Source organism: Anoplopoma fimbria, chromosome 10 (assembly GCF_027596085.1).
Source record: "Anoplopoma fimbria isolate UVic2021 breed Golden Eagle Sablefish chromosome 10, Afim_UVic_2022, whole genome shotgun sequence".
Taxonomy (NCBI): domain Eukaryota; kingdom Metazoa; phylum Chordata; class Actinopteri; order Perciformes; family Anoplopomatidae; genus Anoplopoma; species Anoplopoma fimbria.
The window spans coordinates 21,313,797-21,332,575 of NC_072458.1; the positions used below are offsets into that span (position 1 = coordinate 21,313,797).

Below are 18,779 nucleotides of genomic sequence, written 5' to 3' on the forward strand. Positions count from 1 at the left end.
TCGGTAGGGGCGCCGACGGGTCAGGAGTCGGCAGGAACGCCGACGGGTCAGGAGTCGGCAGGGACGCCGATGGATCAGGAGTCGGCTGGAGCGCAGACGGACAGGAGTCGGCAGGGGCGGCGACTGGTCAAGAGTCGGCCCTGAGCGGCGACTGGTCAGGAGTCGGCCTGAGCGGCGACGGGTCAGGAGTCGGCCGGAGCGGCGACTGGTCAGGAGTCGGCAGGGGCGGCGACTGGTCAGGAGTCGGCCGGGACGCCCCGGGTCAGGAGTCGGAATGCCGAAGGGTCAGGAGTCGGCCAGGACGCAGACGGGTCAGGAGTCGGCCGGAACGCCGACGGGTCAGGAGTCGGCAGGAACGCCGACGGGTCAGGAGTCAGCCGGAACGCCGATGGGTCAGGAGTCGGCAGGGACGCCGACGGATCAGGAGCGCCGACTCCCTGCTTGCATCCTACCTGACAGGCCGACAAGGTTCAGTTCTGGGCCCCCTTCTCTTCTCGCTCTACACAACATCTCTGGGTTCTGTTATTCGCTCGCATGACTTCTCTTACCATTGTTATGTTGTTGGTCTTGTCATTTCCTCCCGGTGACACCCAAGTGGAGGCACGCATTGCTGCGTGCTTGGCTGACATCTCGAAGTGGATGGCGACACACCACCTGAAGCTCAACCTGGACAAAACCGAGCTACTGTTCCTCCCGGGGAAGGGTTGCCCGCACCGAGACCTGTCCATCACCATTGATGATGCCGTGGTGACGCCAACTCGGACTGTGAGGAATCTGGGTGTGACCCTGGACGACCAACTGTCGTTCTCAGCAAACATTGCATCGGTCACACGCTCCTGCAGATTCCTCCTCTACAACATCAGGAGGATTCGCCCCTTCCTCACTGACGAGACGGCGCAGGTGCTCATCCAGGCTCTGGTCATCTCCCGCCTGGACTACTGCAACTCACTACTTGCTGGAGCCCCGGCGTCGGCCATCAGACCTCTGGAGCTTGTCCAGAAAGCTGCAGCTCGTCTGGTGTTCAATCGCCCAAGTTCTCCACACAACTTCCCTTCTCCATTCTCTACACTGGCTCCCTGTAAGAGCTCGCATCCAGTTTAAGACTTTTAGACTCTGGTGCTAGCCTACAGGGCAGTGAAAGGAACAGCTCCTTCCTATCTCCAGGCCTTGGTCAAGCCCTACACCCCCGCCCGACCACTTCGCTCTGCTACCTCGGGGCGATTGGTTGCCCCGTCGCTCAGAGGTCCCTGCGGCCGATCCACCCTCAGTGGTGGAATGAACTCCCCACTGACGTCAGGACAGCAGAGTCGCTGCCCATCTTTAAACTCACCTCTTCATGAAGCACTACCCTGAGCCTTCCTCGTAGCACTTATTGCATTCGTATTAGTTGTTGCACTTATTGAATTCGTATTCGTTTACTGCACTTATCCTATTCGTAGTAGTTTGTAGCACTTATTGTATTCGTATTAGTCTGTTGCAATTATTGTTTTCGTAGTAATTTGCCTCTGCACTATACTTTTGCTCTGGTTTATGCTTTAAGATGCTTGCTTAAGAAAGGAGATGCACTTATGACTTCTGGTGACTAGTAGTTCTCTTGAATACCTATGTTGAATACACTTCCTGTAAGTCGCTTTGGATAAAAGCGTCTGCTAAATGACTGTAATGTAATGTAATGTAATGTAATGTAATCTCTATTTTTGGGGGAAAATACAGATTAAAAGTTCCACTAACCAACTGCTTAGTGAAAAAGAAAGTGAGTATATATTTAGCATTTTACCTTCCACACAAATCTTATCAAAGGTAACGTTGCTTAATCGAGCATACAAAATGATAAAGTCCATTACATCAATTACAGTCAAAACAACCAGTGATGTCTGTTTATGCTGAGAAGCAGTCACATTAAACAGCTGATTGGGAAAATGTCACAGTTTAAGTAAATATTTGCTAAGTATGTCAAGAAAAGAGTAATATTATTGTATGTCATGAAAGGTCATAGTATAGTATATCACTAAAGTCATAGTATAGCATGTCATGAATAAATGCCATTAAGAAGTCTTACTATAGAGTGTCATAAAAGTATCATAGAAAGCAGAGGTTTCCTTTCTGATTAAGAGACTGCAATCTATCTAACTAGACCTCAACTAGTCTTTGGTGGCTTTCCGGGGCACTGCAGGTGCCACCCCAGGGTTATAGCTCAAAAACAATAAAGTGGCGATGGTCACACCAAAACCTGCAGGCTCACTTAACCAGACAAGCTCTAAAAGGAGAAATCCACCTCATCTGGCAACATCAGCATGAACCTACTAACTATCAGAAACAAAACAGAGACAAAGGGACGACATAGAGGAACACAAAAAGCAGGTGGCATCAATCAGCAGTCAGGGAGCTGCACCTACAACACAAAGAAATAAAAAAGAAACACACAAGGAAATCAACAGAAAAAAGAACCAAATGTAACATGACACTACCTCGTAAATGTCTCTTTAACTTCTCTTGTTCATCCTTTTTAGTATCTGCTGTATATACTAGATGTGTATTCCTCAGTTTTATTTGATTTATTCTTATTCATTTTTACTGGTCTATTTATTTTAGAGGTATCTTATGTCTCCTCTGAAAATGCCTCCACCTGCGATGAGATCAACACACACAAACAAAACAAACATATATTTAAGAAATCCTGTCATTACACGTTATCAAGAACATAACAAAAAAGATTACATCTATGCATATTGTGGTGGAAAAAATCTACCCTATCTGTTAATGCCCCGAGATGAGTCTCAATGAGCGTTGAAATGAAGATCAAATGACAATTGAGTGTCTTTGTGATATTTTATTCTTGCAAGAAGAGGCACATATTTACAGAGTCACACAGAGTCTGCAAAAGAGTACACTAAAGAAAGAGGCTTCACTCTGTGCTATATAAGCTGTAACAAACATGTCATGTCATGTCTGCTGAGAAGCCTGAGAAGTAGATGATAAGGCAGGCGTGAAGGTCAAAGAGGGAAAAAGAATTTGAAAACTTCACACGGTAAATTTCCAAACAGTCACACAGTAGATTTCCATTACAATATATGTATATATATATTTATATATATATATATATTATTTTAATTTTTTTCACATACATATACATACATACAGGTCTGGAAGACCCTCCTAAGACTGCAACCCCAGCGACCCAGCCCCGGGTAAACCGAAACCAATTTTAATACACATTTAACTTAAACAAAGCCAAAAACATTTTGCATGTCATGAAGGAAACAGAGCAGTCAAACATCACTATATTTGCATCAGTAACTGTAAAGAAGAGGGATCAGAATCAGATTTTACTCCAAATATTAAAAACATAATGGTTTACTTACATTTGGATCAGAAACAATCAACCTGTTCTGCAATAATTTCTGCTCTTTCAACAAATTGAAGAGCAGATTATTTGATCAATGCAGCTAGGCCTTTACACATATATGTAATAAATATGCTTCATGGACGTGCACACTTTAGTCACCTTGTTCTCGATCTTTTCAGAAACCCACTGAGAGGGGCTGATGGCCCACAATGTTTAGTTTTACCTCTGTGTGTGTGTGTGTGTGTGTCACAAAGACTGTGTGTGTGTGTGTGTGTCATATTTGTTCAGTGTCAACAGTCATCAGAGGCAGTTCATATTTGTTCAGTGTAACAGTCATTTATCACCAGCTTTATCTGTCAGTACTCTTTAGATGGATTTATATCAATTCCTGTCTTAAAAATCAAGAGATATTGTGGACTCCAGCATCCTCTTCTAATCTTCACTGCCTCCCTGTCAAGACAAATAGTAAATAAAGTCAAATCCTTGACATATTGCTGTCCACATTATGCGGAAATTTATTTTATGGTGAACAGGATTTAAGTTTCTCGTCCACAAGGGGGAAAAACTAGAAAATCTATTTTAAATACTTACTGTTAACAGGCAGGAACCCTGAAATACAGATGAAAGAAATAAATTGACTTATACCAGAAGTATCACACAAAATATAATAATTCATTACTGGAATAAAAACATCCCGGTTACTCACCATTATTGTTCCTCCTCCAGATGAAGAGTCCAGTGATGCAGATCACCAGGAGCACCAGCAGTCCTACAACAACTCCAACAACCAAACCAGCAGGAAACTCAGAGGAAGAACCTGGAACTAAAAACAGCACATTCACACTTTGAGTTCAGTTGAATTGTTGCGTTTCAAAGGTTTTCTATTCCATATACACAGCATTAATGTGGCAGCAAACAACTATTTGCTAAAAAAAATAACTTTGAAAACTTCACAGTCAGTCATACTGAAGCCAAAACCACAGTTTTGAAGGGCCACACATGAAAAATAAAATATCTTTTCCATATCACTTCTACATTAAACTTCATATTATCCGTCAAAACCGCTATCTTTAGCTAACAGCACTATTATTGATGGCAGAACATAATTTCAGCAATACTCACAAGGGGCCACTAGTAGCCATGCAACCAACAGTCGTTGCTGAGTAGTGTATTAAATGTGGAAGTATTGTAATGGACCACGGGTGATTAAAAATAATGCATACATTTCATGCCACGTTCAATGTTTCCTAGGGCCACACTATGCTATAGACAAATATATACAACATATAAGAAACTTTTGCACCTGCAGCTAACAGGGTTAAAACGGAGACCACGAACAACAACAATACTGTCTCCAATAAAAGCACAAATCGTCACTGATGTACTGTGTTTTATGTGAGTTTTTGTGGGTATTTTTTGCATTTTTTTTAACTTATTAAATATACAGACAATAAAGCTTTTTTTTGGCACTAAACACACCAGTTTCTAAACAGTTCTTTCTTAATTAATGCAATGCATACATGCTGCGGCTGGAAGCTCCCATGAATTTTGCTACGTTTTTGCCTTAATTGTTTGTCTTTCGTATTTATTACTTGAGCACTAATGGAATATGACAGAATACACTCATCAACATCAGAGAAAAAAGCTTAGGATTGGATTAATTTGTCACGTCTGATCTCAGTCTTACCCCGGTTGGTCCTGATCACTGCTTGGTCCAGTTTGGTGATGATGTCGTCCTTCCAACCAGAGAGATGAAACACACAGTCGTACCTCCTCCACTCTTCAGGTGCGACTGATGAAAGGTTCAGGTCCACGCTCATCTGGAAGGATCCGTCGTGGTTGGGGAGGATCTCTCCGTGGTCCACGTCCTCATGAACCTCCTCGCCATCTTTCCTCCAGAACATCATGGCTCTGTCAGGGTAGAAACCTGTAGCGTGGCAGCTGACTGGAGACGAGGGAGTCTTCTGGAGGAGAGACACTGAGGGAAGGTCTAGGGAGGAAAAAAAACAAACAAGAAAAGTGTTTATATGACTACCAAATTATTACTAGTGAGGTACTGCACGACATTAGCTGTATAGTTAACATTAATCAATGACAACAAATGTAAAACAACACAAATCTGGGGGTTGTAAGATAATTAATGGAGAGGTAAAATAAAGATCTGCTACACAAATCTCTATTCATAATTGAGAATGTTTTCTAATCTATGCTTCTTTGTGAAATACCTGTTCTCTGCAGAAAGCTCCTCCCATAGTGCAAGGACTTCTTCAGGAAGTTGGGACATATGTTGATCAAGTTATGTTTATTGTCCTCTAATCTGGTTTTATCAGCATCCCATCTAAGTTTGGTGGTGAACGCCTGCTGTTTTGAAGCAGTCCACGTCAGCGTCTGCAGGTCCAACGCAATGAAGTCCTCTCCATCGTAACCATACTGATTAAAACCAATCTCCTCTCCAGTCACATCATCCCACTCACAGCCGCTCATCCTCTGTAAAATGTGGATGCCTGAGAGAGGTAGAGAGGGAAAAAGTGACGACCCAGCAAAGACGATTATTAACAGATAATATCACATCTTCACCACAGAGACTCTGTGATCCACTAACACCAATTATTGGCTCTGTGGAAGCCACTCATCAGCTGCTGGGAAACAAAGAGAAGCAATATCCATATTCTTTATATCAAAAGCACTGATGTTGGTGTGTTTATACAGAAAGCTAAACATGCCTACCTCCAGTTTGGTTTAAGCGTTGCTTCAAGTCGTCAATGTTGGCTCTGAAGGAGTGCTGAGCGCGGATACACTGCAGAGAATACCACTCCAGCTGTTTTGGGTCATCCTTTATCAAATCTCTCACCCAGTCCTGTCTGGGCTCCGGGGTCTTCATGTTGCTCTCACAGTAACCCGCCTGGACTTCATCGACCATCGCAACAGCCACAAACTCTGGAAAGTTTGGGACTCCGGAAGTTGAAGTACTGAAATATTTCAGTGAGTGTTTCACTGCAGGACAAAGAGGGTTTCTTTTTGGAACTGAATTTTATTCGTTTTGGGGATATGTTTGAATGTCAATTCCAAAAAAAAGGTGAATTTAAAAATATGTTCAATAACAATGAGCTACCTAAACAATTTGTTATAGTCCTACTCCCGTTACTAATTTTATGTTGTTAGTAAGATGGTTAGACAGTTTACATTAAATAAATATTTATTCTATTGTTGCCCTATTTGATGTCTTGTAACCTTGGCCTTCCTACACAAGATATTTGTTCTTTTGCAACTGTGTACTTGGGGAATTATTATTTAATTAATTTGTTGCAAAAGTTTTTATATATAATTTGATCTACAAACAATAATATTGTCAGATAGTCTTCATCTCCCCAAAAGATACGAACATCATTTCAAACTGAGGTTCGACATCGTTTCCTATCAACAGTTATGAACATTTTTTTTATTTCTTCCTAAAGCACAAATGCAGAATAAGTGTTTTTAAACGCACTGGCGCGTAGGCCTACGTAAAAACAATACATAGTCTGATCATGTTAAGACATTGTCAAATAGACACGTTTGAAGTATGGCATTATTTTAAATGCAGTGTAACAGAGTGAAAGTGAAACTGTGGTTCTTAATGTCGCTCTAAAGAGGAACTTAATGAAACAAGTTTTACAGCAAAAATAATAGCAAGAAACATCTGTAATAACGGTGAGAGTCACACTGTGATCTTACCTGTAGATGCAACATGACAGAAGAGCAGAAACACAAATAAGGGTTTCATATAGTTTGATAAGTAAAGCATGGAGCTTAACGGAGAGTCACCTGTTTCGACGGTCGCATTTGATACTGAACCTGTGCAGTACAGGTTGTGGCTTGTATAGGGCGTGGCTTGTATACAGGTGTAGTTGCAAAGGTACAACAAAAATAACTTTCCAATGCATGGTGCAGCTACTGCATAGTAAAACATTTTCATAAAACTTTTATTCTGATGTTTCTACATATTTTATACAAATATATAAAGATGGAAGAAGAACAGATATTGAACTTAAGTGAATGTTGCAACACCAAAGTGTGAAAAAAACAGTTACAAGTAAAAGTCCTGGATTCAAAAGCATTAGCTTTAAAATACAATGCCTATAAATGTATTCTCCGCATTGGATGTTTCACAGGTTGTTTTATACATGAAATATAGGTCAATATAATTTGGCTTTTTTGACAAGAATTTGCAAAAGGTTTAATCTCAAAGTGAAAACAGATTTTTACAAAATAATGTCAATTAATAACTAAGGTAAAGTAAATGCATGGTGCAGCTACTGCATAGTAAAACAATATTTTTATAAAATATATTTTTATAAAACTTTTATTCTGATGTTTCTACATATTTTATACAAATATATAAAGATGGAAGAAGAACAGATATTGAACTTAAGTGAATGTTGCAACCCCAAAGTGTGAAAAAAACAGTTACAAGGAAACATCTGAAAAAAGCACAAAAGCATTACATCAAATATATAGTATTAAGTAACAAAAGCATAAGTACTCTATGCGGAATCCATTTTACAATCATAAACTATATTACTGGATTATAATTATTGATGCATTGATGTACATATCACTATAGTGATGTATCTGGTAAAGGTGGAGTTCAATTTAAACTACTTTATACTGCTTAACCTGCAATATATTGCTTATATATAATACTTTTTTATCTTGTTTTTCTTTTACTATGTCTCTTGTTTGCACTAGAACCTATTCTGCTGTAATCCTGTAAATTTCCCCGCTGCGGGACTAATAATGGATTATTTTATTTTATCTTATCTTATCTTATCTTATCTTATTAGTTGATTTATATTTAGTAAAATCCAATCCATTGCATGGTGCAGCTACTGCATAGTAAAACATATTTTTATAAAACTTTATTCATTTTAGAATCATAAACTATATTACTGGATTATAATTATTGATGCATTGATGTACATATCACTATAGTGATGTATCTGATAAAGGTGGAGTTCAATTTAAACTACTTTATACTGCATAACCTGCAATAACACACAATTAATAGTTGATTTATATGTTGTAAAATCCTTAATCTGCAATTTATTGTTAAGCCAAGAAAGTTTGATACACATGTTTATTATTATCTTTTTAATTTACAACACCAGTCTCAGACAAACGTACCTACATCCTGTTCTCCTCCAGGATGCCACTGCTGCTGCCTCTAGCAGTGATGAGTCAAAACACTGGTTAAATCTCGCGAGACTTTCTAACGAGACCTCATTTGTGTTCACAAATCCATTTCCCCCCGTACTTAAGAGCAGGAAAGTATTTTTAAAATAATACAAAACACCTTCACATCATATTATAATCTTCTAAAAAAAAAAAAAAAACATGTAGAAAAAACAAACAATTGCAAATTAGGGAGTGTAATGAACTCTCGCGAGATTTCACTTGAGCAAACGCCACGTCTTACCAGGAGCATCCACGCAGACACAGTGTTTTGCGGGTTATCGAGACAAATTACACGCAGGACAGACAGTAAACCAGCCGTCCAGCAGGCAGTGATACCTGACACAATCAGGTAAGTCTTCATTGTTGTGCTTTTTCAATGCATGTTGCAGGAAATGCCTCAGCAACACGTTAGCACGCTGTTAGCTCAGCTGTTAGCATGTGAGGCTAGCAGGCTTTCTGTTTTCTGCAGGAACATTTCACCCCCAAATAAACAAAAGTGCATGTGTCTGCTTTGACCTGTGGTGCTGGTTATTAATCTAGATTGTTTTGAGGAGTTTTGCAGATATTGTGTAAATTGCATGTCACTTAACTTTGGGGTGAACTGTCCCTTTAACACATGAAAATGATGCATTATTGTGGATTATATGAGTTAAACCTGCACCACCTGCAGCATTACAGTGATGTGCATCATTAGTTATGATCCAGTGATTTAGTAAAATATCAACTAGCATGCAGTCTGCATGCATAGTGCTTTTTACAACTGTTAAGTATATTTTTAGTGGCAATACTAGTACTTTCAATCAAGCAAAATCCTAAATGCAGGACTTTATTCCACTGCAATCTAGCTAGTTTTAATTGGTACAATTGAAAAATATAAAAAACATAACATTGATGAATAATATTACAGTGCAGGAAGAGGCAGAAAGCACACTGGGCTTATTTGAAGCCCAAATATCTTATATATATATATATATATATATATATATATATATAATATATATATCATATATATATAATATATATTAATATTAATTAATATATTTATTTATTGTTTTTTTTTATATATATATATATATATACTATACTATTTATAAATAATAAATATTATAATCTATTTTGATTTATTTATAATTTATTATATATATTTATTTATAATGTATTTATAATTTATATATATATATATATATATATATATATATATATATATATATATATATATATATATATATATACACAGTACCAGTCAAAAGTTTGGACACACCTTCTCATTCAACTACTTTGAAGAATCTAAAATATAAAACGTATTCTGGTTTGTTGAGCATTTGTTTGTTTACCACATAATTCCATATGTGTTCCTTCATAGTTTGGATGTCTTCAATATTAATCTACAATGTAGAAAAAATAAAAATAATAAAAACCATTGAATGAGAAGGTGTGTCCAAACTTTTGACTGGTACTGTATGTATATATATATAAATTAATATATATTTATATCTTATTCATCTTATATCCTATATTATATTAAAACAAAATCACAATACTATAACGAATACAAAAATAATATACATATGGTGTGAAATATTGTTGAAAAAGCATTTTTACAAGATATGATTTATAATAACAATACATTATAAACAACAAGAAAACAGGAGGAAGATGTTGTTCTTTTTCACTGAGATTTGCTAGTTTTATATCTGTAAATGATCTGAGTACTTCTTCCACCACTGACCATGATGCAGCAAATGCATCCCCATTTTGAGTCACTGCAGAAGCCAAATTATCGTGCAGTTTGAATACCTGCCATGTTGGCACTATAATGTAAGCTGGCTGTTCTGATGAAGAGAGGAGAGCTCAACATACAGACGGATATCACACCCCATTTTCATAAAGGATGCATGTTGTCTGATCACTTAAACCAGATTTGGTGGTTATCGCGTACTCATTTGACTACATAGAGTCTGATGGTGTGTACATGGAGATGCATATTTCACTATACAAGACAGCACTGTAATGTGGAGCACAACAAACCTCCCAAACACTTTATTTGCTGATGCTTTACATGAAGTACAACATTTCTTACAAGTAAAACAAATCCTCTGTAACTGTTTTCTTTCTTCTATTTAAGCTGTGGTTTCCCGCAAATGAACTAAAATCAGTGCAGTATTTTTCGACAGTTCATTTCCTCACAAATTACTCACTGAACAGGAATGAGAAACTAAATGTTGCAATAGCTTGTTGCGCTTTCTCTATAATCACACATGTTTTCTATAATCACACATGTTGCTGGAACTGCTCTCTTCCTGCTGCTTTTATATCAAAGGGGAAAAGAAAAGAAGATTTCTTCAGTTCTTTAGTGCATGAAATCACACTCGCAGATATGCTATGTAGCTATCGTAAATGCATAACATCTTAAAACAAGAATGGCATTAAATATATGTTGTATTTCTCTGTAATTGTGCATATTTGGACATGAGAGCAGTTAGTGGCAAAGTGATGATTACATTTTATTCTAATTTAATTGCAATTTCATTTTTTAAATCCACCATGATAGTAGTAGGAGAGTGAAGCTATTGGTTTATTTGCATGAACAAAATAGTGTTTACAATCCAGCAGGCATAACATGCGTAACTCATTTACTCTTGATTATCTGGTGGAGTACATCAGAGTAAACAATTTTACTCTGATTCATCATCAGACACCTGTGAGTTTCTACATTTATGTTTTTCTCACTGTTTCTCTCTTTGTCAAAGGGGATAATATGGGTTGTGTACGTCTGCTGGCACTGACGCTGGCCACGTCTGCGGTGCTCCTGTTAGCCGCCCATTCAACCGCCGCCCACAGCCATTCCCATGGCGACCACGACCACGGCCACCATCACCACGGCCACTCCCACGGAGAAGACGATCACCAAGAAGATGTGAGGATGTTCCACGGAGCGAGCAAGTGGAGCGCCGAGGCCAACCTCCCTGCACCTGAAGAGGAGCACCACGGGCACGCTCACGATCACGGGCACGCTCACGATCATGGACACGGGCACGCTCACGATCACGGGCATGCTCACGATCACGGGCACGATCACGGGCATGCTCACGATCACGGGCACGCTCACGATCACGGGCACGCTCATCAGGAGGATGTTGTTCGGGTGCACAAGGAGGAGAGTGGACACGGACACTCCCACGGAGGGGAGAGGGTGAAGAGGGAGGCCGAAGGAGAGAAGAGGGACTTGGTGGAGCTCTGGACACAGGTGAGGTCATGGGTTAGAAAGTGATCAATGGGTTGTCTGTTTGAAATGTGGTCGGGATTACCTATTAGACATGTGGAGATGATTCAAAGTATTTTATCCCCCGTAGAGCAGCTTTCAGTGGCGCTGCTCAGGGTCACGCTGTAGGATGCAGCGCTCAGATTTTGCTCCTTGCATGTCTGTTTACTCACATTCAGCTACACAGTTCAACTACAAATATATCAGCCTGCACCAATCAACATTTTAAAGGAATTGTTTTCTGATTTGCCTTCCTGCTGAGAGTTTGAAGAGAAGATTGATAACACTCTCACATCTGTCCGTTCAGACTCCAGGAAGTCGCTGCGTCTGGACAAGAAATGGTCTGGAACATAACCGAGACTCACCATTTCCCTGTTTTCAGTTTTTATGAACTCCTCACCTCCGGTCCATATTTTACAAGTAAATATGAGAGTGGTATCAATCTTATCTCACTCTCGGCAATGTACAGTGGGTACGGAAAGTATTCAGACCCCTTTAAATTTTTCACTCTTTGTTTCATTGCAGCCATTTGCTAAAATCGAAAAAGTTCATTTTTTTCCGCATTAATGTACACTCAGCAACCCATCTTGACAGAAAAAAACAGAAATGTAGAAATTTTTGCAAATTTATTAAAAAAGAAAAACTGAAATATCACATGGTCATAAGTATTCAGACCCTTTGCTGTGACACTCATATTTAACTCACATGCTGTCCATTTCTTCTGATCCTCCTTGAGATGGTTCTACTCCTTCATTGGAGTCCAGCTGTGTTTAATTAAACTGATTGGACTTGATTAGGAAAGGCACACACCTGTCTATATAAGACCTTACAGCTCACAGTGCATGTCAGAACAAATGAGAATCATGAGGTCGAAGGAACTGCCCAAGGAGCTCAGAGACAGAATTGTGGCAAGGCACAGATCTGGCCAAGGTTACAAAAGAATTTCTGCAGCACTCAAGGTTCCTAAGAGCACAGTGGCCTCCATAATCCTTAAATGGAAGAAGTATGGGATGACCAGAACTCTTCCTAGACCTGGCCGTCCAGCCAAACTGAGCAATCGTGGGAGAAGAGCCTTGGTGAGAGAGGTAAAGAAGAACCCAAAGATCACTGTGGCTGAGCTCCAGAGATGCAGTAGGGAGATGGGAGAAAGTTCCACAAAGTCAACTATCACTGCAGCCCTCCACCAGTCGGGGCTTTATGGCAGAGTGGCCCGACGGAAGCCTCTCCTCAGTGCAAGACATATGAAAGCCCGCATAGAGTTTGCCAAAAAACACATGGAGGACTCCCAAACTATGAGAAATAAGATTCTCTGGTCTGATGAGACCAAGATTGAACTTTTTGGCGTTAATTCTAAGCGGTATGTGTGGAGAAAACCAGGCACTGCTCATCACCTGCCCAATACAATCCCAACAGTGAAACATGGTGGTGGCAGCATCATGCTATGGGGGTGTTGTTCAGCTGCAGGGACAAGACGACTGGTTGCAATTGAAGGAAAGATGAATGCGGCCAAGTACAGAGATATCCTGGAAGAAAACCTCCTCCAGAGTGCTCAGGACCTCAGACTGGGCCGAAGGTTCACCTTCCAACAAGACAATGACCCGAAGCACACAGCTAAAATAACAAAGGAGTGGCTTCGGAACAAGTCTGTGACCATTCTTGACTGGCCCAGCCAGAGCCCTGACCTAAACCCAATTGAGCATCTCTGGAGAGACCTGAAAATGGCTGTCCACCAACGTTCACCATCCAACCTGACAGAACTGGATCTGCAAGGAAGAATGGCAGAGGATCCCCAAATCCAGGTGTGAGAAACTTGTTGCATCATTCCCAAGAAGACTCATGGCTGTACTAGCTCAAAAGGGTGCTTCTACTCAATACTGAGCAAAGGGTCTGAATACTTATGACCATGTGATATTTCAGTTTTTCTTTTTTAATAAATTTGCAAAAATTTCTACATTTCTGTTTTTTTTCTGTCAAGATGGGTTGCTGAGTGTACATTAATGTGAAAAAAAATGAACTTTTTCGATTTTAGCAAATGGCTGCAATGAAACAAAGGGTGAACAATTTAAAGGGGTCTGAATACTTTCCGTACCCACTGTATGTCAAACTATTTCTTTAAAGGAATTGGAGGTACTGTCATTAGGTGAAATTGACGTTTAAAAGCCATAGTTTGTAGTGTTGTTTCATTATCGCATTCTGTTGTAAGTGTTCATGTTATTTTGTCCACCTCCTATGGAATTTAATTAAGCATAATTCTACTCGCATTGATTGTTGATTAAACTCTATTATCAGGAGGTAAATCAGATGCTGTAAGGCCAAAAAGCCTATAAGGAGCAGGCTTCCCATGTAATCATTTCTTGAAATCATTGGTACTGATCGATAACAACAGCTTTTTGATCACAAATCTGAGATCCCCATACATGTTTAACCTCAGAAAAGCCTCCAGACAGATCACTGTTCTGCTCCTTTCCCCTCTAATTTCTGTTGTCCCCTCCTGTTGTGTGAAATAAAAGAGTAAACCTCCCTCATTTCCTGTCCTCAGGCCATCGGAGCGACCCTGCTCATCAGTGCTGCTCCGTTCCTCATCCTGTTCCTGATCCCAGTCCAGTCCAACAGCGACAAGCACCAGAACCTGCTCAAGGTGCTGCTCAGCTTCGCCTCAGGTGGACTGCTGGGTGACGCCTTCCTCCACCTCATACCACACGCTCTGGGTGGGTAGTCGATCCGTACAAGTCTCAATCTGTCATTGACCTCTCCACCTTTTGCATGCTAACTTGAAACAAACTCTTTGTTTAGGTGCATTTGTAATGGAAAACACCTTAATATGAGATGACTCGTTAGGTCACAAGAAGACTACGACAGAGAAAATAGTCCCCTCTTGAAACAAACACTGTATATGTCCGGAGACTTAACATGAATAACCTCAACACTGATAATTATGATCAAAATGCTCATCAAAAACACACACGGCTGCAGGATCTTCAGTTTATCTGTCTGAGTTTGATGTTTGTTTTCTGCTTGTGTGGTATTTGTTGTGCACAGAGCCCCACTCTCACCATGGAGAAGAAGATCACGCACACTCGGAGGCGAGGGAGGAGTCACATGACCACGGTCACTCCCATGGTACGCAGTTATACCCTTTTCTTTTGTTTTACATCAGTTTATGCTCTTGTTATTGACAGATGATACCAGGTGCAAAAATCAACCAAAGAAATTCACACCCCCAAAAAAAATTCCCTTTATCTACAATTTTCAGCTGTTTACTGTTATAATAATAATATCGACTACCTGCACAGGAGCGGCCCACGATCACATGATGTCAGTGGGTCTGTGGGTTCTCGGTGGGATCATCGCCTTCCTGGTTGTGGAGAAGTTTGTGCGGGCGCTGAAGGGAGGCCACAGCCATTCACACGGGCACGCGCATGGTACGCATCGGAAATTCTTTCTGACAGAATATTTTTTATTGTTATATATATATATATAAAATACTGATCTGCAAAAAAAAGTATTCTTAATATTGATGAAAATAAGATTGTTATTGGGTACATTTGTATTATTTTGCTCAGCATGTTAAAATCATCATTAAATCAGCCTTTGTATCTACTGCTCGTAATCTCTACAGTTGATCTGAGGATTTAAACTTTTATGTCACATTTCCAGATGCTCCCAAAGAAAAGGACAGTGATGGAGAAGAAGAAAAAGAAAAGAAGAAGAAGAAGAAGAAAGAGGAGAAACCAGGCAAAGATGTGACGGTGCCAAAGAAGGAAGAGACAAAGACCACAGGTGAACAAAACATTTATTTATTTTTTAAAGGCTCCAGCTGCTGGTCAGTTACTGCACATGTAAGAAATTCACAACTTAAAAACAAAGTGATATTTGACATTGTGCAAATGTATTTCTAGTTAATAAAACACCAAATTCAGACTCTTTGCACTTCAGCACTCACACATTTTATGTTTTATTTTGCATTCCATTAAATCAAACGTTCTTGTAGATCTGTTTGTGTTGAGAGCATAAACATGTTGAAAGACATAGATGTTTATATTAAAACTGAATTTGAGTGAAAGTGTCTAGGTCACTTATAACTATAGATTCACCAGCATTTTAATGACAGTGTGGAAATATGGTTTTTGACTATGTGTTGAACCAACTGCTTTTAAACAATATTTTGACCTAGATGCCTATATGTTTTTAATGTAAAATATCACAATTTCTTTATAAAAAATCAGTATTGCAGCTGTCTGTCTTAGACCACACCATCATCAAACGCAGCCTTCATTGTTCTCCAAACGTTTGACAGCTTCCTGGACAGCCATCATTATGAGAGATCTGCCACCAGTCATGCAGAAAAACATAAACACCTGGCAAAGTACTCAAAACCACTTCTTTGGTATTTCTGGTACAGTAGGCGTCTCCAGGAAGACATTTTTCCAACAATGACACACGCACACTCACAAGGTGAAAACAATAATAGGGTTGGCCTTGCAAAATCAAAACAACATTATTACTTTGATTGTGCAATCATCATGATCCCACACTGAAACAGTAGTGAAACGATTCACTTCTGCCTTCCTAAAACGTTCCTACAATCAAATGAAAAATATCCATTATCCACTATAAGTATCCAGTGTATAGACAGACTTTTTTTTCTAGTTTCTGGAGCTGCAAACGCACTTTCTTTGGCTTTTTACAAAGACACTATGAATCATTTATTTAAGCTTTTTTTTTTAACAAGCCCTTAATTCGTTGATTGAATTCGTCGAAAATAGTTATTTCGTCACTTTCTGTGGGCTGAAATGTGATCTTTTGGCTCAGGTATGTGCTGCTGCTATCATTGAGCTGTGTGTAATCTAAACATTGTGACTTCCATCATACAGAAACGGCAAACCCTTTACCACAGAAGCGCTGATCCTGTATCCTCTATAGAGTTTCACTGTGACCTCATTTATTCTCCCTTCCCTCCACCAACACAGACATCAAGGTGTCCGGTTACCTGAACCTGGCAGCTGACTTCACACACAACTTTACTGACGGTCTGGCCATCGGAGCGTCCTTCCTGGTTGGTCCAACAGTCGGCGCCATCACCACCGTCACCATCCTGCTGCACGAAGTCCCACACGAGATCGGAGACTTTGCCATCCTTGTCCAGTCTGGCTGCACCAAAAAAAAGGTAGCTGACTCCTGAAGCTGCAGTTTGTTAGAGTCAAGTATAAGAATAAAGAATCCATAACAGACAGTCAGCAGGACGTTTAATACACTGAGTATGTATTCAGTAGACCCAGTGGTCAATTTGACTTTGCTTTGTGAAATATTCCCTCTGCTCCACTTTAACACACTGTGGTAAACCCTTCTGTGCAGGATTGTGGTCTGATTCTTATCAATAGTGTCCAACCATCCTTAGTTTTTGTCATGGAGCAAAATCAAGTGTCAAAAAATCAAGAATGTGCAAGGAGCAAATTGGAGGATTTTCAGGACTGTTAAACAAAATTGATGTGTAATTTCAGGGTTTTATTTTTGCACCTTTTTGTGCAGATTTCTTTGCAAATATTTGTTTAAATAAACCTGCAAAAGATAAAAAAAAAAATCAACAAAATGCCATAAATTGTGTGGTTTAGTTCTAGAGACCGAAAGGCATCTTTTTTTTTTCCTTCCTGTTGTGTTATTCGTCCTTCTGAATCCACTTCCTCTTTCCCATCAGGCCATGTGTCTACAGCTGCTGACAGCCCTGGGAGCTCTGGCCGGCACAGCTTGCTCCCTATTGGCTGAGGGCGTGGGCGCCGCGGCGACCGCCTGGATCCTGCCGTTCACAGCCGGCGGGTTCGTCTACATCGCCACGGTGACCGTGCTCCCAGAACTGCTGGCGGGCCGCTCCAGTTTCGGCCAGTCGCTGAAGGAGATCCTGGCCCTGCTGTTGGGAGTCGGCATGATGGTGCTGATCGCCGAGTACGAGTGAGACGCAGCCCGAGAGGACGGAGAACCAAAAAAGGGCCAAAAACGGTTAAAAAATAAATGCTGTATTTTTAAGTAGCTTTCAAGAGGATTATTTTTTGCCAGGGGTGTGTATTTTCTTTTTTTTTTTTAATTAATTAATTCTGTTTTGGGACCAACACCACCTACTGACGGCGAACGGATGATTTTTGTCGTCTTGTGTTTTCAGCAGGTCGTGGTCGCATCCCTGATTTTTTTATTTCTTATTTTCGGCTTCTTAAAAAACAGCTCAGTGGGAGAATTTGAGCCGTAAAGAAACATGATGGAAATGTTTTTGAGGACTGCTGTGTTGTTCACCGAGGGCCTCCGTCAGGACAGGAAGTGGAATCTCTCCCTCTGCCCGTCCGACTATTCAATCACCGCTTTCACCACACGGATCATTCAGCCACACGTTTACTGCAGCGGGACTTGACGGCCGATTTCCTCCAAAAAGTGGCTTAAAGTAAATTCATCTTTCCGCCAGAATGTTGTATTCATTTTGCAGGTGGTTGGTCTTTAAATCTACAGAGTTGGGTCAGTGAAAGAGCAGAGGAAGCAAAAGTCTGACTTAGTTGTTCTCTCTACAGTGATCTGATCAGTTGTATGTCATATTTGAATGTTAATATTTTTACATTCCACAAAATAAAAGTCAAGTGTTGTGGCTTCAACAGATGTTCTCTCAAATCATTAAAGTCTTTGTGAAAAGAAAAGTGGTTTCAACCGTTTACATGTCAACACAATAACACAAAACACAAAGAAAGGTATAAAATACAGACAGCTGAAGATCAACATCATAATAGATTACTTTTCATCATGTTCTCTAATTAATGACACATACTTTGAAATGTTATGCACTGTGACAGTAGGTCTGGAAATAATTGCATGGCCTGTTTTTAATTCAACGATTGTAGCTGCTGTTACCAGACTTGACCACAAGAGGGAGCAATGCGTCGCCTCAGTGCCTGAGAAAGTATTACTGTATTCTTATACTTC

General features: G+C 40.0%; 2 protein-coding genes across 5 annotated transcripts; one reads left to right on the forward strand and one right to left on the reverse strand.

Annotated features, from left to right (window-relative positions):
* Positions 1 to 3,688: 3,688 nt before the first annotated feature.
* LOC129096898 (major histocompatibility complex class I-related gene protein-like) lies at positions 3,689 to 7,158 on the reverse strand. Of its 4 annotated transcripts, XM_054605587.1 has the most exons (7): positions 7,061 to 7,158; positions 6,074 to 6,340; positions 5,572 to 5,850; positions 5,034 to 5,336; positions 4,053 to 4,169; positions 3,938 to 3,955; positions 3,689 to 3,796 (listed from the first exon to the last, which is right to left on the reverse strand). In XM_054605587.1, the coding sequence occupies exons 1-7, from the start codon at positions 7,128 to 7,130 to the stop codon at positions 3,786 to 3,788; spliced, it is 1,065 nt and encodes a 354-aa protein (XP_054461562.1). In that variant the 5' UTR covers positions 7,131 to 7,158; the 3' UTR covers positions 3,689 to 3,785. The 4 variants fall into 4 exon arrangements, with proteins under 4 accessions (XP_054461562.1, XP_054461563.1, XP_054461561.1 ...); XM_054605588.1 differs by lacking the exon at positions 3,689 to 3,796 and having other exon boundaries at positions 3,819 to 3,955; positions 4,053 to 4,115; XM_054605586.1 differs by lacking the exon at positions 3,689 to 3,796 and having other exon boundaries at positions 3,819 to 3,955; positions 4,053 to 4,163.
* Positions 7,159 to 8,651: 1,493 nt separating this feature from the next.
* On the forward strand, positions 8,652 to 18,496 carry slc39a7 (solute carrier family 39 member 7). Its single transcript, XM_054605562.1, has 8 exons — positions 8,652 to 8,909; positions 11,311 to 11,807; positions 14,362 to 14,530; positions 14,862 to 14,942; positions 15,116 to 15,244; positions 15,480 to 15,602; positions 16,793 to 16,989; positions 17,518 to 18,496. The coding sequence occupies exons 2-8, from the start codon at positions 11,319 to 11,321 to the stop codon at positions 17,770 to 17,772; spliced, it is 1,443 nt and encodes a 480-aa protein (XP_054461537.1). The 5' UTR covers positions 8,652 to 8,909; positions 11,311 to 11,318; the 3' UTR covers positions 17,773 to 18,496.
* The last annotated feature ends 283 nt before the right edge of the window (positions 18,497 to 18,779 follow it).